General features: G+C 39.4%; 1 protein-coding gene across 1 annotated transcript in view; it reads right to left on the bottom strand.

The window, feature by feature from the left end:
* Nucleotides 1-1,430: 1,430 nt before the first annotated feature.
* SLF2 (SMC5-SMC6 complex localization factor 2) overlaps nt 1,431-23,892 on the bottom strand; it is a 53,631-nt gene continuing 31,169 nt past the window's right edge. The window contains exons 9-20 of the mRNA XM_054983602.1: nt 22,842-22,944; nt 17,386-17,461; nt 14,454-14,592; nt 13,611-13,716; nt 12,803-12,979; nt 12,221-12,318; nt 12,042-12,126; nt 11,159-11,284; nt 9,336-9,413; nt 9,017-9,103; nt 4,403-4,471; nt 1,431-3,433 (exon numbers count right to left, since the gene is read on the bottom strand). Coding sequence (XP_054839577.1) covers nt 3,398-3,433; nt 4,403-4,471; nt 9,017-9,103; nt 9,336-9,413; nt 11,159-11,284; nt 12,042-12,126; nt 12,221-12,318; nt 12,803-12,979; nt 13,611-13,716; nt 14,454-14,592; nt 17,386-17,461; nt 22,842-22,944 — 1,180 coding nt within the window. The 3' untranslated portion in view covers nt 1,431-3,397. The remainder of the gene's footprint in view (nt 3,434-4,402; nt 4,472-9,016; nt 9,104-9,335; nt 9,414-11,158; nt 11,285-12,041; nt 12,127-12,220; nt 12,319-12,802; nt 12,980-13,610; nt 13,717-14,453; nt 14,593-17,385; nt 17,462-22,841; nt 22,945-23,892) is intronic.

The raw sequence follows: 23,892 nt of genomic DNA on the forward strand, positions 1-23,892 counted from the left end.
ACTCTGCCAAGGCCACAATCATTTTATTTGTGAAGTCCTCACCATCTTCTTCTGGAATGGATCTGAACCTCAAAGCAAATTCTTTTTCTTGCATTTCTAACAGTGCAAGGTTATCCAATTGTTTTTCCATCTGTATATCATGAGAGTCTACTTTGTTTTCTATTATCCCAACCTTCTCATTGATACTCGTTTCATAGATTGGTCCAATTTTTGAACTTGCTCTGTCATTTGATCTCTCAAAGCAACGATCCTTTTACCTATTTGTTTCTCAAGAAAATCCGTTCCCCGCCCCCCCCCCCGCCCCCAGATTCTTCCCCAACTCATCCATCTTAGCCATTTGCTGGAAATATTTCTGAAATTGTTCCCTTTCTGGAAAATCTATAAACCATGCTGAGTCTTTTTTGTAGTCGTCATTGTAAATATTCTGTAATTGCCAGAAGGTGGCAGTAAGTGTCTAGGATTCTCTAGCGAGGAAGATTCTCTAGCCAGGAAGTTTGTTTTTTCCCCCCTTCATTATGGCAACCCTATCTCTTTCACTCTTAATTTAGAACTGTTAGTCCTGTTGCCATAGCAATCAAAGAAAACATGGACAAAGTCCAAGCATCTCTTATCTTCATTAGTCAAAACAATAAGTTTCCCAGCTTCACTTTTTCTTTTATTGAGCGATACTTTTAATCCCAAGCATATTTTTCCTCTAAAAATGTCCAAATTCACAATAATAAATCTTGAAAGAGTTCAGTATTTAGACTTTTACTTTCCAGATCTATAAATCTTCCAAAAGGTTGGGAAAAGATTTATTTAAGCGTCTTTTGTAGTCTCCTGAAAAAAGGTTCTCTCCCCAAAGGATATTATCACATTGCTTTGGAGAAAATCTCTCTTCATTGTTAAATTAATTAGTCTCTTCTAACATCAAGAAATGAGGAGCGGAAAGCTTAGTGTCCTTTAATAGGCTCCAGCACAGCTCTGAGTAGAGAGAACTGTCCCCAATTCTGATGGCTAAGGTAGGACCTGAATGCCAAAACCGCCATCTCAGCAATAAAGCCCCCCCCCCCCCAAGAAGCAATCTTAGGAATGCAGATGGGATAAACTCACGATCTGACCTTTTATCCCAGGCAGATAGCTGGGTGGAAATCTCTCCCACTATGGCAGATTAGCTGTGCTGTCTCTCAGCTCTCGCCAAGCCAAGGTAATCAGAGAGAAGCTTACATTTCCTGGAACTTCCTTACCCCCACCTTCCACTTCAGTTTGAACCTCCTCACTGGAACTCCGACACACTGTACTCTTTGAGCTCCCCCACCCTCTGCTGCCTTCCTGCTCTTTTTATTTGGAAAGCTTTCACTGTGAAAAATAGATGTGAGCACAAGGAAGACACTGGTGAGCCAGTAGTTGTCTTGTACATATGATTTTGAAATACACACATTAGGTTATTTTACACTTTTATTCTCATACTTATTTCTGTTACATAAAAAGTGGTTAACCTGGAAACTTTAGTTCCAAGCATGTTTGAATTGCAGTATAAATGGTGCGTTTTAACACAATACATGATACAATAAACTGTTCATAGAAAAAGATATGTTTTGAGTTTTTTATATGTAGGAGTAACTGAGAAATCAAGTTGTAAACAAGAGGATATTCAGTGGGACAACTGAGAAGAGGCTCTAATATACAGGTTGAGATCCTAAACACTATGCATGGGGTTCTGCAAATGCACTTACATCTTTATGTACCCCTTTTTCATTACAGATCCTTAACAAAAAGCATCTCTTAGAGTTAGAGGACCCTCCCCATCAGCATTTGATACAGCTGAAAATACAGATGCTGGAAAGAAAAATTAGCAACTTCCCTATGTGCAAACAGAAGTACTTTTTGTGTGGGATCCTGGCCACAGAACATTGGGTCAGTAAAATATATCCTGTGTGCTTCTTTAAACAGTTTGGTTTTAATAAACCCATCCGCTCTGAGGTAGTCTTTCCCTTACCTACTCCCACCTTGGTTTGGAATAACAGAAATTTTGAAAACCACTGTAAATACAAAACATTTCCATAGGCTTGGGCTACAGTCTACTTCTCACTAAAATCAGCAAAATTCCTATTGATGAACTGTACCCTTCGATAGATCTGAAAAGCATGATGCATATTCATTTTATCCATCTATTTTGTACTCTTACACATGAAATGGATAACAAATTTATTTAAAAACAATTAATACAAAACCCTAAACATTTTAGACTTAGCACTATATATTTATATTTACATTTTAATTTGTTATGGCTTCTAAAATTCTGTATTCTCAAATATGGCAGTGCAAAGAGTTTAGAATATGAAATTGCACACAAAGTAAAATAAATATTTAATTAGTAAACATACATCTAAGTCATTAACTAGCAGAAAAGACTGACATACTTATGGAATATATGAATATGTAAATTGTACATATACAGTTCATACTTATAAGGGCATGACAAAACACAGAATAAACTTGTCTTTGAATGGAAATTTACATGTATTTCTACAAAAACAGAGATTTTTGCCTAACCTTGAGTAACATTGCTGCACAGAACTCCTTATACTTTTAGCATTATATTTCCATGAATTGTCTTAATCTTCTTTAAAAATATCTTGAAGCCAGACCCACAATGCAACCCTAAGCAGAGTTACACTCTAAGGTAATTGAAGTCAATCACCTTAGAAGGGTATAACACTCTTTAGGATTGCACTGTCCATGTTTACTGCCCCCTTTGCTTATCAAATTTGGGATTAAGCCCCACTGATATCAATAAGACTTGTTTAAGTTTATATAGGATTTTAGCTCAAGTTTTTGACCGATCTTCTCTGCACAAGGACACTTTCATGGGCCACTGAATTTTAAGAGCCATCACTAAGGGATATGATCTGTGAAGGATTTGCAAATTACAGTTCCTACCCCCATGAACGGAGCCTTAGCAAGGCCCTCAGAGAAGCTTCTTCTTGATACCAAACAACATTAATTAATGTGTCTCAATTTTGTTTCACTGTAGTCAGTTTTACAATCATATCTTTGTCAGTACCATATTTTTCAGGATTAGGAGTTGCATGAAAAGTACATTAGAAGACACAGATTTTTATTTTATGGAAAAAATTTTGCAGTCCAAGACTGACTCAAAGACTCTTCTTACAAGTAGAAAAGGGCTACTCAAAAAATACAACCTACATTTTTAAAAAAGCAGATTGAATAATTGTTATAAAAATTATTTTTAAGATAACTGAAAGAACAGCAAAGTAGAACCCTGTTGGCACACAAAGGAGTGAAATATAGATTACAGGATTTCTTCTTCCCGTTCTTAGACTGCACAGTAGTCTTCGTCCTCTGTTTTCTTGGTCATAGCTTTGATTTTGACATTCTTCCCAATCCATTCATTCTAAGAATCTGGGTCCCAAAAATCATGAATCTTCCCCTAATGCAAGATTTCCCAGAATCAGAACATTTAGAGAAACTATTGTGACAACACTTCCTAACAGATAAGCAGACAATTACAAACTTTAATTGGTGGAGTTGCAAGTTAAGAACATTCATTTTTGAAACTATTTTATTCTGGTTCATAATTAATTAAAAAATGAAAACATTCCAAATATGGCTTTTCCTTCTAAGGATGAGCAGTAGGTTGAATACTTAACAGCTTTTTCCTCTCTCAAAAAAAGATTGCTATTTAGGAGGTCTGGGCGTATGTAATTTTTTAAAAAAATTAATCACTCAGTTAGAATCCAGGAGATCAATCAACCATTTAACAGATAGTTCAACCAACATCTAAGCACACTTTCAAAAACATGCATATTTACTTGCAAAGCAATGGGAAATACACTATTAGGGGTTTGCAAGCATCTGTTCACTAAAATGAGCTTTGACTACTAGAAGACATTTGGAAGTAAATATATGTCAGCTTTAAAATCCAGATTTAAGGACTTCATATTTTGAGCGATGCTTATGTTTAAGAAAGGCAGTTTGGGTTACATGGTAAGACCTCTCTGTGTGGACCAGTTCAGAGTATAAGAGCAATCTACTGTTATTGAACTGCTTATGTTTTGCATATAACAGAACTGTGCAAGGCATATTTGCACAATCTGATTTCCATAGCCATAGTATTAAACAAGATTGTTGTCTGGCTTACATTATCTGCAGAGTCTATATTTTTGCTGTACCAACAGCAAGGTACTGAAGTCTCAAGTTCATGTATTATTATTACCATCATCAAATAACCAGCTTCTAAATAAACCAAATGACATAACCAGCTCCCTATAAAGTAATCTTTGGCTTGTTCACAACTTACAAATATACTTTTCAAGGCATTTGTGCCATCACAATTAATTGAAAACTTACACAAATAATTAGAGAGCATATAAGGAAAGCTAACTTGACTGCAAAATACCTGAGTAGGCCGAGAACTGTGGATCATTTGTTGCCATTTGCTGTACGTTCTAGCAACTAAATCTTTTACCTAGAAAGAAACATACAAAGGTATTGGTACCTACAAAGTAAAATGCTGAATAGCTAGAACTCTTGATTTTTTTGGTGCTTATAATTACCAGTTGTTGCTACCAGTTGAGTACTGGGTCCGGTTCAAGGTTTTGGTGCTGACCTATAAAGCCCTATGTGGACTGAGTCCAGCATATCTGCGGGACTGCCTCTCCCTATATATACCCCCAAGGACACTTTGTTCTACACACAAAAAAACTTTTGGTGGTCCCTGGTCCTAGGGAGGCTCGTCTGGCCTCGACCAGAGCCAGGGCCTTTTCAGTCCTGGCACTGGCCGGGTGGAACTCTGTCTGATGAAACCAGGGCCCAGCAGGATTTATTATTCTTCTGCCAGGCCTGTAAGACAGAGATGTTCCGCTAGGCATATGGCGGAGGCTAGGCTGGACCCCTGCCGGCCATACTTGACTTGACTTGAAAAGATCTGTCCACCACCCTATATATATCTTCCATCACCATCTGAGGAGAAGTTTTTATTGTATGTAGTGTTTTAAATTTTATTGTAATGTTTTATCTGCTTTTATGTGTTGTTATGCAAATTAAAATGTTGTGCTCCGCCCTGAGCCTGCTCGGCGAGGAGGGCGGACTAAAAATCTAATCTAATAAATAATAATAATAAATACATACATATAGTGAAAAGGAAAAATATACTTATATATCCAAACAAAAGGGAAAAAGAAACAGTTATAAAGAACAGAGAATAATCTACAACAAATCACAAAAGGCAAATGGGTCAATCTTTTCACTTATTTTGTCATTCCAGGAAATAACAGAATACAGCAAATTTATTAGATTTTTTAAAAAACTGCTCATTCAGGTTTTCTAATAATATATTAGTCTTGTCAATAAAGCAGTACACCAGATTTTAGTAAACCATTTATTTATAGAAGGGTGTTTTGTCTTTTTCCAGTTTGCTGCTATAACCATCTTGGCAGTAGTGAACAAACTTAAAACTAGCTCGATATGTCAGGGGGCCACATTGATTTTTCAGCCTAGCAGCATTATTTTAGGTTCATCGATACCTAGCCTTTCACTAACAAATTGGACCACACTTCTCTAAAACATTTGTATTTTAGAGTATGTCCAAAATACATGAAATTTAATCAGCAAACAATGAAACAGAGCTCCAACATCTATCCTGCAATAAATTATATCAGTGTAAGTCTGTAGGGGGGAGGGAAGGCAGCAAGTTATAGCTGGATCTTGTCAGATCTTGAAAGCTAAGCAGAGTCACTATTTGGATGGGAAGGAAGACACTGCAGAGGAAGGCAATGGCAAACCACCCCCGCTTCTCACTTGCCTTAAAAGCTCCTTGCTGAGGTTGCCATAAGTCACACATGTGAAAGTCCTCCGGAACTTTTCCAAAACAACCCAGAGTGGTGGGCCTCCCCTCTGGTGACTCTGTTCACCTTAACTGATAAGATGGGAATTGTTCCTGTTTCTTGGACTAACGCAATCATAGTCCCAGTATTCAAAAAAGGTGACCCTCAATTGACGGAGAATTACCGTCCAATTAGCTTGCTTTCTATTGTTGGCCAGCTTTATGCCAGGCACTTGTTGGAGGAACTCAATGCTTGGATGTCTGATATAAACCTCTTGGGGCCAGAACAGATGGGCTTCTGCCCCGGTAAAACCACTCTAGACCATTGCGTCCCTCTTGCCCATCTGATTGAGAAATACAGTGGCTCCACTGAGAAAAAGCTCTTTTCCGCTTTCCTTGACTAAAAGGGGGCTTTTGATTCCATCCCCAGGAATATTCTTTGGAACAAGCTGGAAAAGATGGGTTTAGACAAACATTTGCTCTTTCTCATGCAAAAACTGTATTCGTCCACTAGCTGCCAAATCCATTTCAACCCTGCTGGAGAGCTAACCCCCCAAATCCCCTCTAACTGTGGAGTCAAGCAGGGATGCATCCTGGCCCCTTATCTATTTAATTTATTCCTATGCGACCTAGCTCCCTCACTAGCCAAGACTGATGGCCACTCCCCTAAACTTGGCTCCCTCCCTGTCCCTTTGCTACTTTACGCCGATGATGCGGTAATTTTATCTCAAACACAGGACCTTAAGCGTCTCCTTAATGCCTTTGTCTCATATTGTGAAACAACTCTCTAGTTGTCAACTATGTAAAATCTAAAATTTTGGTCTTTTCAAGATCCTGGAAGCGTTTAAATTGGCAGATTAAAGGAAACAATATTGAGCAAGTTAAATCTTTCAAATAGCTGGGTGTTTCTTTTCAGTATAACTATAATTGGATATCTCAACGGAATTATGTAATAAACCTGGCTAAGTGTAGTGCAGCAGCAACCGCTAGTTTTTTTCATGTGAAAAGGCAACCAATTTGTTCCTGCTGCTCTTCATGTTTTCAATGCTAAAACTGCCCCAAATATTATACAGGATCCCTATCTGGATTAGCGGTTTTAATCACTAATCGGTTTTAAATTCAGGCAATATTTTTGAGGCGTATCTTGAAGGTTTCTAATTGCGTTTGTTATGCAGCCATGTGCCTGGAAACTGGGCAGTGCTACCTTGAGACCCGTGCTTGGATCTTAACACTTAAATTCTGGCTATGCATCCATTTTAGGGCTGAACCCGCGGCGAGTTATATTTATTTGATGCTCACAGGTGCCTTTACATCCAAATGGGCCTCCCTGATTCAGAGGAAATTACAGTCTATAGGGATATCCTTTGATTCCCTTCTAATGTTAACGGAAAACCAAGCTTTCAGATTCCTAAAACAAAGGCTGCTAGATATCGATAGGCAAGCCCTCTGCTCTCTGGCACAGAAGACCTGCTCCCCATTGGAGTTTGGAATCATTCCTAAATACAAAAGCCCAGCCGCTTATTTCTCATCGCTGTCTTTCCCTCGCTTACGCCGAGCTTTTATGTTCACACGTTTTAACGTTTTACCCTCTGAAATTCTGTTTGGGAGATTTACAAACATACCCTACCCCAATAGATTATGTCCTTGTGGAAGGATGCAACTTGAATCTGTAATTCATGTTTTATTTTATCGTGACTTGTATGTTCACATGACAGTCTTTGGGGAAGCAGATTCCACTGCAGAAGTATTTTATAAAAAAATTCTTTAAGACTAGTCAAAATTTAGGGCCAACACTTTTCCATATCCAGCCCCATTCATCCATAATGATATTAATCTGCAAGTTCTTCTATTTTTAATATAATTTAAGGGGTTCTTATTGAGGCTTATTAATAATATATATTAGTGATATATAGCCCTAGGCATTTGAGCAGCAATCAATAATTCAAAGGGTGATTCATTCTTAGCCAATCATCAATGCATTTACCAAATGTCTGATTTAGGGGGAGAAGACCCATTTAGTGCAAAGTTTAGTCCTACCCCACTCCTGATTTGATTTTAACTGAAATGTAGCCTGTCCTACTGTTTAGCACAGATATGCTCTATCAGACAACTCCAAGACAGACACAGCATTTACAGCCCAAAGATTGTGGAATTAATTCCATGAGTAGTTACTTGTGGAATTAAGAGCTTACTTATGCTCTGCCCCCCACCCCTCGTTTCTCGCAGTTAACATGCAATAAAGTTAAACTAAATGAGGCAAAGATCACAGATCTCTTAGGACCTTTTAAAAGATACATTTCAAGAATGTATAACCCCAAACCAGATCAGATCGAAGTATTCCCTATCAATAAGGCCTGATTTACATATGCGAGAAAATGAAAAGAGAATAAAATGGCAGAATGGACTGCACCACTTCAGACTATATGTGGAGGATCTTGGCGGTTTATACTGTAGAAAGCTCCTCTATATTAAAATCATCCCTATAAAAACAAAAAACCAGAACAACAATCAAAGGGAGAGGGTAAAAGCCTTTCCCCTACTATTCGAGTTTTCTATTGACATGGAGATGTTTGTGAAGAAATATTAAAAGGAATTCACTGCATACAGTGCATTTTATTTTGTTTATAGATGTGCACTCTTTCAATGCAAGAGTATTTTGTGTCAGTGCAGGGCACTCTGCCCTGATGCCTACCAGTATCCAAGAGGCCAAGCATTTTTCTCAACACACTGCATCGTTATATATGGCAAAGACGTAGATATTCTGTATAATTTAATATTATCGTCACCTTAAAGTAGGAGGTGTTTGCAACTGAATCAAAATTCATCAAGATTCCTTCATGCCCTAGTCTTTTTCACCTGATTCAGTATGTGGAGGTATGTTTTCAACTCTCATCTTACTTTTGTCCTTAGGTTTTTTAAATGCACTGTTGCCTCCAAAATTGCGGGAGTGACTTGAGGTACACTTTTGTATTTTAAGATATGAGAAGCAGGCCTAAAATCATCAGTTGAGGTGAAGAAGAAAAGAACTTCCATGTTCTGATAGAGACAGGTTTTAAAAGAGAAAAAAGAAAACCTGCCAAACTTGCAAGGATATTCATCTTCAACTACATGGGGAAAGAAACTGGAAAAAGAGTCCTCAGACAAAGCCCACATCTTCCGGAGAAAAGAAATTTAGTAAAAGAGACTCACCTTTGTTCTATAGAAAAGCCTGGCATCTTCCCTAATATCACTTTTCACATATTTTTCCAGAGTAGCACAGAGTTTCAGTAGCCATTTCTAGAAATACACAATGTTCATTCAGTTACTTCAAAGTTATTTTTCCCAGGCAAAGGAACTGCTTCAGTGCAAGTTACCACTATACATTGTAAGTTGTAGTATTTTACCTTTTGTTTACTAAACACAATTCAATACCATCATAAGTCATAAGTATTTAAGAACGTCCCATAGCACGTGCTTCATGTAAAACAATCCCTTCATATGCATTTTATAAACTGAGCCAGTAGCTCACCCTTTGATTAGAATATGCAGCCTCAGTATTGCTCGCTTCCCTGACCAAGTGAAGAAGAATATAAGTCAGGTAGTAGGCCTAGGAAAAGAACAGAAAATATGTACTTTAGCACTTACTAATATGGATACTGTTTGGGGGAAAAAAGGGTTTTAGTTCCAAAAGGCTGTTCAGTGTTCCCAAAGAACTGAAGCAGCTGTGCCCAATAACATTATCTAAACAGAATTCAGATTTAAGAGGTAGCACACTCTGGTATCAACACAAGATTTACACAGCCTGCTACCTGTCCTATCCTTTCAACTCACCACAAATGAGGGCGTGTAGATGAAGACATGGCAGGATATAGAAGCAAGACACTGGATCACATACAAGCCACTCCTCAGTGCTTGTAAGATTTTTATAATATAAAATACACAACATTTGATTTATATATTGCCCTTTAGGACAACTTAATGCCTCACTCAGAGCAGTTTACAAAGAGTGTTATTATTATCCTCACAACAATCACCCTGTGAGGTGGGTGTGGCTGAGAGAGCTCCAAGAAGCTTTGACTATCCCAAGATCATCCAGCTGGCTTCAAGTAGAGGAGTGAGGAATCAAACCTGGTTCTCCAGATTAGAGTCCTGCCGTTCTTAACCACTACACCAAACTGGCTATGTGGAACTATGTGAGATTAGGTGGGGAAAAGAGCTGCCAATTGGTATCTCACTGAATAAAAAAGTGGTTAATTAAAGAAGTTCTTGATATTTCAAATTAGAAAAATGTTTGAAAATGTTTATCAGTGACATTATAGCCTGCATGTGAGGTATTCTTTGATTTATGTACATTATGTATATTGTCTGATTTGAAAAAAAAGTTATGGTGCTTTATTTTACTTGAAGGCTATGTGAATTCATTCACCCTTTTTGCAGTATACAAATAGCACAAACAGGGCCTATTCACATAGGTATTCGCATGTGGTCACATTAATGGTAGAAAACAATGTGGGAGACAACCATTCCTGCACCCTGCCCATGTATGCACTCTATATACTGGGATTACCTGTGAACCAGCCCCCAACATCCTTCACAGTTTTACGACTAAATCTTCCACAATAAATATGTATTTGACATAGCTTCTGGGAATAAAACAGTAAGCAGCAATATGGCTTTTCATTACTGGGGCTATCTAAAAACTGCTTTTAATAATCAAAACTTTGTTCTATTGAATCAAAAAGGAAATTAAGTTGGTAAGTTCGGAGGTACTGAATTGCACTGACAAAGACTGACTGAGCCTGACACTGACTGGTGAAACAGGCTCACTTGATACAGGACTGCTCCAGGCCCATCTGTTCCACTGGTGGCAGACAAGCCACTAATCATACCAGAGGAGAAATCAAGGCAAAATCAATGAGCCATGATGCTAAGAGTGAAAACACTGCCTGAGAAGAGTGACTGAAGAACTGATCAGCAATACATTGTATGTATTCAAGGAGTTGGTACACAGGATGAAGACAGAGCACCAAGTTGGACTTCTCCCAAGTAATCTAATATCTGCTAGGTTAAGGTAAGCTTTCTGATCTCTGCTAGTCCCCACAAGATCATTCAAGGTAATATTTGGTCAGAACAACTGGAGGACTTCAGCTTGGACCTGCTCTCTTACCCCAACCTTTGCTTCGTTTCCTCTTGCTTGCTCATGCATCTTGATGCATGTTATATAAACTTGGAGCCTTCTGATTTATAAGCCTATATAATCCAAGTATCCAAAAAAAACTATCTGCCCACCACCCAGCTATCCTTAGTTGTGACTCTAAGACTTCACTTTTTGGGAACAGTATCTGGCATTACCTGGGGCTCAAATTCAGAGAGAAGAGACTCTTTACTAAGACCACTTTGCTGCTTCACTTTTTCTGCAGTTCTCTTTAACAGAGTTGAAGGCTTCATCTTCACTAAATCCTGGCACAGAAGCGCCATCTATTTAAACAAGGGAAAAGGAAGACTATTAAAGAGGCTACAGCTCAGTGATGGATCACATGCCTGGAATGCAGAAGATCCCAGGTTCAGTTCATGGCATCTCTTGTTAAAAGGGTTTGGGTAGCAGACGTTCAAAAAGAGCCTGCCTTTCCCAAGAGCTGCTGCCAATCAGAGTAAACAATACTGAATTCAATGGACCAATGATCTGATTTGGGTATTTTGTTTATATATGGTCAACTGAGTGCAGACTTTTATTGGCTTTGGACAGTAGTGAGAAAACTCACTTGTACAATTTTCAAGACAAACCTAAAGGATAATTTCACACAACAGGATATTTATTTACACAGCTTTGAGAATCTGTGTGCTTCAGGGGATTGCCAGAATCCCAAGAATCTCAGCTTTTAATTTAGTTCAGGTTACAAACCAAGGCAAGTAACTTATTGGGTGACACAGCAGGGACCATGGGAGAAGACAAGAGAGGTAGCAGTAGCAAGAAAAATCAAGTTGTTAGGTTGTAGCAGCTCAGATAGAATTTTAAAAAGGTGGAAGCACACCCAGAAGATATTGAATATTGGGAACACTGGGAATTACTGAATATTGGGAACACTGTGGGAATTAAGGTCCAAAGGACAAGGATTGCAAAGGGAACAGCAGCAATGTGGGAAAAAGGAATCCTTACTAATGGACATCAGTGAAGAAAGCTTAGTTTAACAGAAGTCGAGAAAGTTAATGTTTTGATAAGTGGTTTATACAGTACCTGTTGGTCCTGGCTACAGGGTATATTCACATCATTTTTAAGAAGCTTTGAGATTACTACCAAGCTTAGGCGTCTTCTTACTTGTCTAAAAAAAATTTAAACAATGATCTAATGTTCTGTATCTTAATGCTTTCTATATATAGTCTGAAGTAAGATGCTACATTATAGTAAAAATTTACCTTCCACGTGCTGTCCAATTGGGAACAAACTGAACCAACCACAAGAGGTCATGATGGTGGCTGGACAGGCAACTTATTGCCAGACACAACTTGGGCATCTTTTTAGAAAGGAAAAAGTACATCAGGGTAAGTTGATGGCAATTTCTAAAATCAATTACAGCATGTAGGCAAATGATGACAAGATACATGCAAAAGTCAGCAGTTTTTTCCCTTTAAAGTCTGATAGCTTAGAAACATGTGAAAGAAGGCCCAGAATATGTTTGGCATGGTACTGTATGCCTGCATGTGATCTTGTACACGGTTACAAAAGAACTAGAAGACAAAAATTGGTGGACCACAGCTGCAGATTAAATACATCCTCCCAGGATGAAACAGCAAATATTTCCACAATCAATGCACCCAGCGTAAGTATCATTTGTTACAACAAACCAAGCAGAAATGCAACACATTTCTTATATCTTTAGTCAAAGAAATTCCACAAAACATTTAAGACATAGAATCATTTTAAAATCTTCCATGGAGTTCTTATAAAATTAAACTCAGTTATGCACAGATTACACAAAAAAGCATCAATGATATTACCTCTGTATCCCACTTTCTGATATTTTCCAGCAGTTTTATAATAAGGTACTCCAAGTCCACTAGTGGAAATTGTTTCAGCTCTTTTTCCAAACTCACTTTGAACAGTAGCAATAGCAATAGAAGTATTTCTTCGTCGGTGTAGTGTTCTGGACATATGCCTATACACAGTTGTAGAAACTTTAAAAAAAGAGATACATTCTTAGAAAAGTAAATAGCAGCCTAAATTCAGTTATATACAGCAAATACAGACACTGTTTCCTTCACTGCAGGTAACGTGCACTGAAACAAAGTAACCATCTCACTGTATTGGGGCCAATTCCGGCTTATCACCGAAAAGGCACATCTGATTTCTTATTTTATTAAAGTTTTTTAAAACTTTAGTGGTTAAAGAGCTTCGTGCTTGCTATTTTCCAGCTTGCAGCTCATTCTCTCTTTAGGCCAGTCAGTTGGAATCAATGTCATCTCTGATTTACATGCTGATGTTAGCTAAAGGTACATTCAAGAAGGGGACTCCTTGGGCACAATTCAAGGTTGAACACTTGGACATCATCAATTTTAACAGTAGAATGAAGCATCTTTCATACTGTGGTTTGTGCGCTCTATTTTTAAGTACCCAGAAGTGATCTACTGCTAATAACTTTTTCTACCCAGAAGTTTTGCCATGTAATTTGAGCAACCTCCTTAGAGTAGTTCTGAAGCTGAACAAAGAAAAAACCCCCAAAAAGACAAGCAGCAAATATCACATAAAGTAGAGGTTCTTTTATGCATAGAAAACTTTTCAAAATGGGAGAAACAGAAGTGATGTTACCTTAGCCATGTTGCAAAGACTGCTTTGAACCAAGAGAAAAAAAGAAGTCATGTTTTCTGAGAAGTCTCCACTTTCTTGCTTCCCCACAGTCTTGTACATTTCACACCTAATGAAAAAGGACTATTTTATAGTAATCTTAACTCCTTTTAATATACTACTATTCAACTATAGCAAGACTGATGTCTTTCCCAATTCACACTTGTACAATATTAAAGACCTCAACACTTAGACCACAACATTCCTTTACTTAGGTTTAATCTATTTGATATGATGAGTTCAGGACAAGGGAAAAAAACAAGAACAGATTCTAGAACACAGCATAAAATGCCTCCTTAAACACAACATATTGTAGGCTAACAAAATCTATTTCAGTTTTAAGCAGCCATTCAGTTACCATCTTTCTGTCTGCAATGCAAGGTAGCCTCAGAACAACTACATAAAGGGGGGAAAGGAAATCGTTTCTGACATCTGTGCATCTGATTTCATTTGAAGAACCACATTGTAATAAGTTATAAAGTAGTGAATTAAGTAGTCTGTAAAATAAATCAAATGAAAGAAACCCTCCTCTTTAAATTTATAGATGATAGAAAATGAGGTGGCAACCAACTCTGCTCCTTCACTGTTATGCATATTTCCTGCTGTAGTAGCAGCCAGGAAGCAGCACTAAATCTCAGATGTACGTAACAGAAAGTCAAAAAAAGATTTCGTGGGTAGCATTTTTTTCACTTAAAATCAAAAGCTTACAGTAATCTTGTTTTATTTACAGAGGTCAATAATTTGGTAACAAATCAAGGAAGAGCACAAGCTAAAACAATATCATCAGCTATTATTTTTCTTACTTACATAATATTATCCTTATTAAAGGGAGGCTGAAAATCCAGCAGAGGGAATAAAGTGTTAAAAGGAATGCCCATATTGGTTAATACAGTTGCTATATCACACAGCGATGGAATCCACGGCCTCAGTGGGTCAGAAACTGATGCTGCAGAGAGAAAACATTTAACATCACAGATCTTCTCAAAACCAGGTTTTAGAACAGAGTGTGAATATGCTCCCTCAGTGTAATACAGATTCTGCTTTAAGTGGTTTCTTAATGTAGGAGTGGAGGCTCAACAGAACCAGAAAACAACAAAATGTAAGATGACAGTGCACTTTTCAAATCACAGCAATTATGGTTTGACGACAAAATATATAACAATTTCCTGCCAACCCTGTAAATCTACTTTACACAAAGAAAAGAGGTATTAGTCCGGTTCACATTGCAGGGAACATACACACATGCTACATGCATGTGCATACATCTGTTTGTAAAAATAACAATATACATTCACTTTACAAATGAAGCCAAGATAAATGTGGGATTTAAGTCACACATTCAGCTGTGCATGTCTTGAACGTAAGATGAAAATTATTTCACATACGTAAAAAGAAAAATCAAGTATATACTGTAGTTTGTATATGTGTTCACCACAATTTGTGAACATAGCCAACCCTCAGTGGAGCAAAAAAGAGTCACTACAATAGTAGTGCAAGAAGTATTTCCAGGCCATCTTAAGAGCTTACAGAAAATATACAGAAATAAGCAGGGAACTGTGAGGAAACTCATGGTGAGGAGGAAATCCTACCTCTCCTGATCCTCACACCTATTATTATTATTATTGTTTGTTTATAATCCATCTTTCTCACTGAGATCCAAGGTGGTTCACTGCAAGTGAATACAATATAATTAATAGCTAGGACATTCTCAGAGCAAAAACACAAAATGACCAACAGTTGGGACATTCAATAAAAACAAATACAATACCTCCAAATTGGAAAACTAGCACAAAGCTGAACACCTAGATGAAACCTTTCTGAATTAAAGTGTAAAGAATTAACATGACATCTTTAGCAATGTTGAACTCAGCTTTCTGTACCCCATCTGCCTGCCTCCTCCATCTCCTCCTGACTGTTCTGCTCTCTGCACCTCTATTGCTACTGCCTGACTTGCTTGCGCCAGCTCCTCCCTCGCTTCCTCTGGAGCACCTCCTTTGCTGTCCCAGCCACTGCCTGCTCCCTCTGTCCCACTGCCTCACTATCCTGTGCCACCTCTTTCTTCCGTCACTTGCCTACCCAACTGTGTGCCTCCTCCACCCTCTCCACCTTCCCTCCTGGCTGCCTCAGCTATCCCCTTCACAATGTTTGGCAGGGTGGGCAGTTGTACATTCTTCTTTTATGTTGTCTGTGAAAGCAGAGACAGAGCTTCTCCATTTGGGGGGTTCTTGTAAATGCCCTAATTTCTTTATTTTGGGATTTTTCTACAAATTTGGGTTCTTCCCTAAGTCTGTATAAAGGTCTTCCTTCTCTGTACATGTCTTTAATCTGTGGATCTAACAATCTGCATTTTGGCTATGCTCAGAATTAGATTTAACAAGCTGGGGACCTGTAAGGCATCTCATATTCCCCTCCCCCATATTTATTCTTTCCCTTCCCTGAATGCCCCCACAGCCTCTTCCCTTTCCCTGCTTCCACCTCCCATCCAGCAGCCAACCTACCTTAATCTGCCTTGAGCTTTCCCTCCTTCCCTACCTTGAGCTTTCCCTCCCCCAGCAGACTTTCCCCAGGAATACTTTGTTCCAGCTGTGCGGTATTGACCACTACTCTGGGCAGAGCCCAGTTGCATGGTGGAAAATCCTCAAGGAATTTTCCTATATCCCCCTCCCCATGGTGGGGACCTCACACCTCACTTTCTCCTGTAGCCCCCTCCCCACACTACTACTTCTTTTCCCTCCTCCTGGCAGCAACCATATACTCACCTTTCTTTGTTTCCTTCTCTCCTTCCCACCCAGTAAACAATCTACCTTTAATCTGCCCCCTCATCTTTAGATTAATTTATTATTTATTTACTTCAGTGATATCCCCATCTTTCTCCACAAAGGGGACCCAAAGTAGCTTGCATAGTTCTTCTGTTCTCCATTTTATCCTCACAACAAACCTGCGAGGTAAGTTAGACTGAAAATGTGTAATTGCCCCAAGGTCACCCAGTGAGTTTCCACAGCAGAGTGGTGATTCAAACCTGGGTCTCCCAGATTCTAATCTGAAATTTTAACTACTATACTACACTGGCTCTCATATAGTGGCTGCTGTTGAACAGCAGGAAGCAGTCAAACCTGGGTGAGTCATGCAAGTCAGGTGGTAGCACATTTCTCAGTGGTTGGTGCTGGGCCTGACCCAGGGAATCCTCCCTCAAAGGCTAAACAACCCTGGAAAGAGCCCTTCCTCTTCCCACTGCCCTTTACGGACAGAAACCAAGGCTTAAAAGGTGGCTATACTGTTGTGATTGCCTAGCAACAGACACTGAAGGCATTTGTTTCTTAAAGCTACAGGCACTACTTCTGTTATTTTAGAGGATTTAATTCCCCAGTGTTTTGTCTTAGATTTCAGATTTTTCTGCAAACATGGAGCATTTTTCAGGTTTGTTGAAACATCTGCCATATCTGTTCATGGCTTCAGTCTCAGATTTAAGTATCCACAGATTTGACAATGCTGCAAATTAGATATAGTGAATAAATATAAATATTTCTTAATTTCTTTCCATCCCCTGTATGTAGACCTCTGACTTCATTGTCTCATAAAAGAAAGTTGTACAAGAGCAGAAACATTGTCACCTACGTTGGCTAAAATCTAACTAAACTAAAAACAAATTACTTTTAAATTAGCGCATAGTTGGAAAAGTTTTCCAACTTGCAATTTTGACAGATATATTATCTACTAAATTTTAGTTTAGAATACTCACCATTTGTTATTGTTAATGCCATCAACATATCTAAAATCTTCTTTGAAACCGATCTGTCTGAATGAACCGACATCATCTATTTGACAGAAAGAGCAATTATCACAATTAGAGCTTGTACTTACTTAGTATCCTTATACTTAAATGACACAAATACAGAAAACACCAACTAAATGTGATATAATAGACTTTAAAACAGATTAACAGAACAGAGATGGGCACGAAATGAAATATGAACCAAAATTCGGCACAAACCGGGGCGGTTTGTGGTTCACGAACCGGTGGTTTGTCAGAGCCCATTCCTGAGGAACTGCCATGAACTTTAGGCTGGTTTGTTTGGTTCGTTTTTTGGTTCGTCACTGCAGACAGCCTGGCGCCAATCAATTAGTTTCCTAGGTAACAGGGGATGGACTTTCTGCAGACCTTCTGCTGGCCCGGAAGTGACTTTCTGCTAACCCAGAAGTGCCGATTTGCTGACCCGGATGTGATGTTTTCACGAACCAAACAAACTGGTTCATGAACTGGGGCAGGTTCATGAAAGTTTGTGGTTTGTGAAATGTGACAAACCATGAACACAGAGTTCATTTTTTTTTCTGGTTCATGCCCATCTCTACAACAGAATGTTGACTATCATAGTTCAAGTAACAAGTATGAACAATGTCATTTAAATTCATGTCTACTCTAAGAGTACTCTTCACAAGAACTCTTCTCTATTACCAAAAGAGCAAAGAGAATGCAGTGCCAAGATACCATGTTACACAATGAGCACATGATAAACTGAGTATGCCAAGTGAAAATAGTATGGGATATGATAAGTCTTCAGAAATCTGGGAGTAAACCAGAAAGAACTGGTTACAAATTCTTTGAAGATATGGTAGCATTATTTAACAGAAACATTCAGAAGAACTTCTGCCAGATGTGCATATATCAGAAGGTTTCAAAGAGCCTTTAGCCCAACAAAATAGTATACATGGTGAAATTCCCCTGCTGGTCCTCACTTTCTCTTCCCTAGCTTTGGACTCCCCCCACTACCGCCCCCCTCTATCTTCTGCATCCTCCCCCAACATCAGCCCCTACTTACTTCTCGTTCAATGCCCTTTTCTTATGCTTGCCTTCTCACTGCTCCCCTTTTCCTCCTCACTGCCAGGACCGTAAGAAGTAGCCAGTTGTGGGAGGTGGACACTGAGTGACAATAATGTTTCAGCAAGGATGCCTAGATGCTCTCTCAGCATAAACACCACAAGAATTCAGCTCACCCCTCCCCCAGGGCTTGTTTCCCCCCTGAGGACAGCAGTTCTGCATTTTTCCCCCGTTTTCAGATTTTTCTGCACACCCAGGGATTTCCCATGATTTGGAAAAAAATCCTCCTATCTATAAATTGCCACATTGTGCACAGTTTTTGATGTACACTCTAGGGCCAGTATTTAAACTATTATCTTCCTACTAAGACTCAAAGTTTCCAATCTACCTACCATAAATACTTAGGAAGGAGCACAAATTTAAACTCATCCATTGCAAAATGCCATTTAGCATTTGGTTTGCGTGATAGTCCATCTACAGTACAACTACATCATTTAATCCTGTTTTATGTCAAGTCAGCCCTTAAAATCATAGGGTTGGAAGGGGTCTCCAGGGTCATCTAGTCCAACCGCCTGCACAATGCAGGAAATTCACAACTACCTCTCCTTCCTCCACAGACACCCAGTGACCCTTGCTCTATGCCCAGAAGATGGCAAAACACTTGTCAGGATCCCTAGCCAAACTAGCCTGGGGAAAATGGCTACCTGACTGGCATTACCCTGGGCATGTAAGAAGGGGCCACAAGAACTAAGCACTGATGTAACCCTTTCTGCCCGCCCTCTCATGATCTGCCTAGGCTCACAGAATCAGCATTGTTGTCAGATGGCCATCTAGCCTCTGCTTAAAAACTTCCAAAGAAGTAGAGCCCACCATCTCCCAAGGAAGCCTGTTCCATTGAGGGAGTGTTCTAACTGTCAAGAAGTTCTTCTTCGTGTTTAACCAAAAACTCTTTTGATTTAATTTCAACCTGTTGGTTCTGGTCCGACCTTCTGGAGCAATGGAAAGCAACTCTGCACCATCCTCTATCTGACAGCCCTTCAAGTACATGAAGATGGTTATCATATCACCTCTCAGTCATCTCCTATACAGGCTAAACATACCAAGCTCCTTCAACCTTTCCTCATAGGACTTGGTCTCAAGACCCCTCACCATCTTCGTTGCCCTCCTCTGGACATGTTCCAGCTTGTCTATATCCTTCTTTAGTTGTGGTGCCCAAAACTGAACACAATACTCTAGGTGAGTTCTAACCAGAGCAGAGTGATATCATCACTTCACGTGAGCTGGACACTATACTTCTGTTGATACAGCCTAAAATCACATTTGCCTTTTTAGCTACCACATCACACTGGTGACTCATGTTCAGTGTATGATCTACTAAGACTCCTAGATCCCTTTTTGCACATACTACTGTCAAGACAAGTCTCCGCCATCCTATAATTATGCATTTGATTTTTCCTACCTAAACGCAGAACTTAACATTTATCCCTGCTGAAATTCACTGTACTTGTTTTAGCCCAGTTTTCCAGGCTGTCAAGATCATCCTGTATGACTCTTGCCTTCTACCATATTTGCTACCCTTCCCAATTTAGTTTCATCTGCAAATTTAATAAGCATTCCTTCTATTCCTTCATGTAAATCATTTATAAAAATATTGAACAGAACAGGTCCCAGGACCAATCCCTGAAGCACTGCACTTATCACTTTTCTCCAGGAGGACAAGGAACCATTAACAAGCATTCTTTGGGTGCGATCTGTCAACCAATTACAGATCCATCTAACAGTAATAGGATCCACACCACATTTTACCAACTTGTCAACACGGAACCTTATTAAAAGCCTTACTGAAATCGAGATAAACTATGTCTACAGCATTCCCCTGATCCAGCAAGGTAGTAACTTTCTCAAAAAAAGAGGTAAGGTTAGTCTGACATTACTTGTTCTTAAGAAACCCATGCTGGCTCTTAGTAATCACAGCCATCCTTTCTAAATGCTCAAAGACTGACTGATGAGTTGTTCTAAAACTTTCCCGGTATAGACGTCAAGCTGACGGGTTGGTAGTTACCTGGATCCTCCTTTTTCCCCTTTTTGAAGATGGGGACAACATTTGCCCGCCTACAATCTTCTGGCACCTCACCTGTTCTCCAAGAATTCTCAAAAATGATGGAAAGAGGCCTTTTGGAAACCATCTGAGTGATCCAAAAGGCTGAGCTCCTTTCTCACCCAGAATGAAAATGTGTGATGTACCCATGTAATAAGAACAGGTAGCTCTGTTTTGGAGGAACCATGAGTGATACTCCCAGAACCACCACCACCCCTTTCATTAGGAAGCACACTTTTGAGACTTCCTAACTTCTTAGTCCTGCAGCTCAGACAGTGCAAACCAGACTCCGTGTTTGATATTAAGTCAATTAAAAGGCTAGTGCACAAGGAAGCAGCCTAGCTCCCATGGGAACTCTGGTATATCCTAATCAAGGGTTTATTATGTGAACCTCCAAGATCGCCAATGCCCTGACCTTGATTAACGACCATATTTTGCAGGATGATAACCAACCCTCTCAGGCCTCTCAAGAATTTCCTTTACAATGCAGACTTCTCCAGAAGATTGACCACATGCACGGTGAGGAGCATCAAGAAATTTCCTGGGCCACTGATGCCTGGCATTAGTTATGCCAGTAACATGCATGCTGTTCAAACCATTCTCCTGTAAGCATCTCCCACAAAGAAAATGTCTTATCCTCCAACAGCAGAACAGCTCCAATTAAGTACCCAATGACAGGATAGATCCAAATAACCAGACCCAGTAGTTAAATAGATCCAAATAAGCACCTAATGGCAATAGCTTTGCCCAAAAAATGGATATAAATACGGTATCCCCTGAGTTAGAAGCCTACGTTCGGTCCCCTCCACAAGATTGCTCTCTCCTCTGCTGTAACTTAAGGATAAAGAACTCTTCTTGCCAAATCTTTCCCTCCCTCACCAAACTACATTTGAGCAGGAGCAGGCAATGTGTGCAGCTTTCTGCCTTACTTTAGTCTGCTTGTTTTTTTGTTTAACTTACCCACCTCCCACTCCAGCTCCTTTCCCTTTCTGAGACCTTTCAGGAAGAAACTCAATGCCATACACTGTTCCTCTCCCAATCCTCTACTTCCTTACCCTTCTTCTCTCTTTGGTGACTCTGTATGCTTATGCTTACAACACATAGGAGGGTTTAGACTCTGGAATGAGTTGTGGCAAGATACATCTAACTTTATAGGAACCATTTCCACTAGGAATTATTTCATTTGTTTATTCTTCAAATGTTTAGTGATTTTGTATTTACTCTTAGCATATCATATTCTCCAAGTCCAGGACTGTGTAATACATTTCCTTCAAATCTGCCTTCCCCCCGTACTTTTCCTTTCTGTCTTTATTATGTTCAATTAAGATTAAAAACCAGTTACTGTATCCCTTTGGCTCTTTCCAGAATTCTTCCTGAGATATTGTGCCTGTGCAAACAGAGAGAAAGACCTCTTACCCTGGGACATCAAGGTACCTAATGAAGACCACATATATGAAGCCCCCCTTGCTCCCCTGGTAACAGCAAAGAGAGAAGAGGGCTGTACAACTGAGACGCAAATTAACATAGATTTTTGCCTCTACGTGTATAGTTGAACACACTGTTTGACATATTCCCATTGTCCCTACCCATCCTTGGTGGGATTTTACATAATGAAGTGAAGAATCAATACTTGATATACTAATCATCTTCTGCTCAAACTGCAAAATATTGCTAATGGCCAATTCCTGGAAAACCACAGTGGAAAGATAAAACTGATAGAATATTGACTAAAAATTGAAAGATACAGCGCATTCCTTGGATTTGGCAGGAGACTGAGAGCCAAGCTACAAGAGACGAATTACACGAGAAGGAACATGTGAAGGGAGTCGCAATGTTAGCCGGGAAGCTGAGTTTCAAAAAAGACCAGAAGGCTTTGTCAATTTCCCCTCTCTACAGAGCCAGGAGAAGCTGCTCAGAGGGTTTGTTAATTTCCTCTTTGCCTCCCAAAAGTCATGTCAGTTTCACCTCCCTTTTTAAGAGGCAAAGAGGAAATAAACAAATCTTCTGAGTTGTGATCTCCCTGGCTCTGTAGAGAGGGGAAATTAACAAAGCCTTCCAATCACTTTTAAAACTCAGCTTCCTGTCTAACATTGCAACTCCCTTCACATGCTCCTCCTTGAGAAATTCGTCTCTTGTAGCTTAGCTCTGAACTCCAGGATGCAGAATAATGGACAATACAGAACATTATGCTTTAAAAAAGGTAATGAAGTGTTTTTGCTATGAATTAAAGTCCACACCCAGTACAACTTTACCATGAATTATACTAGCAGACTAATCTTACCTGAAACATCCACTTTAAAATGGGTACTGGGCAAGGAGAACTGTAGTATGCAGACATAAGTAAGCCTTCATTAATTACGAAAAGCTGCTGAGTTATTCCTGAGCTGCAGAAAGAATCATGGATAATTAATCTTGCATTGTCAAAACCAGTCTGTCCATTACAAAATCACAGATACTTCCAAAGATCCTAGCTTGTTAAAGCTGCCAGATCAGCTTTAGAGCTCACCCGCACCTTTGCACGGCGTTCAGAGCTCACGGAGTTCAGAGCTTACCCGCACCTTTGCACGGCGTGATTTTACAAACTGTAAGTCAGTAAATGTGGTGTATATCATCCAATGCCAGTGTCCCTTGCTATACATAGGCAGTACCATTCGCCCACTTAGAACAAGAATCCAAGAGCATATATCTAGGATAAAAAACGGGGTAATAGAAGCACCTTTGGTTGGCCATTTCCACCAGTGTAAACACTCACACCATGACTTCAAAGTCTCTGTCATTGAACATCTAGACCGTCCACACGCTTCGGACATAGGTAAAGTACTCATGCAGTTGGAATCCAAATGGATTTTCCAACTTAATACTCTTTCACCGCATGGATTAAACTTAGAGATTGTTTACTCTTGTTTCCTATGAGAATTGTGATTCATTGTAAGTAGTGGAATTCCCCCGGACCTTCCTCCAGCTGCAATTGGTTTAGATAGAACATTGATTGATTCGGCCCCGAATGAGAGATATATACACAGTCATTACCTAATCTATTACTTGTCCGTTAGCACCACCTCTTCACAAGCCATAGGAGAGCATAGCTGGAGATTGTAACACATTGTAAGTGAACATATATTTGAGTTTTAAATGTATTTTTACATGTAATATTATGTATGTATTTGCTGATTGCATTTTATATTTACAGTGTGTCCAGTCCTGAATTCTTTCATGCCCAGGATGAAGTGAGTTTCACTCACGAAACGGGTTAATGGTACTTGCCTGCACATTCCCGTCGGCGTTTTTTGAATAATTTAAATTATTGGACTGTGAATGACATAACACCTCTC

Source organism: Eublepharis macularius, chromosome 6, assembly GCF_028583425.1.
Source record: "Eublepharis macularius isolate TG4126 chromosome 6, MPM_Emac_v1.0, whole genome shotgun sequence".
NCBI classification, from domain to species: Eukaryota; Metazoa; Chordata; class Lepidosauria; order Squamata; family Eublepharidae; genus Eublepharis; species Eublepharis macularius.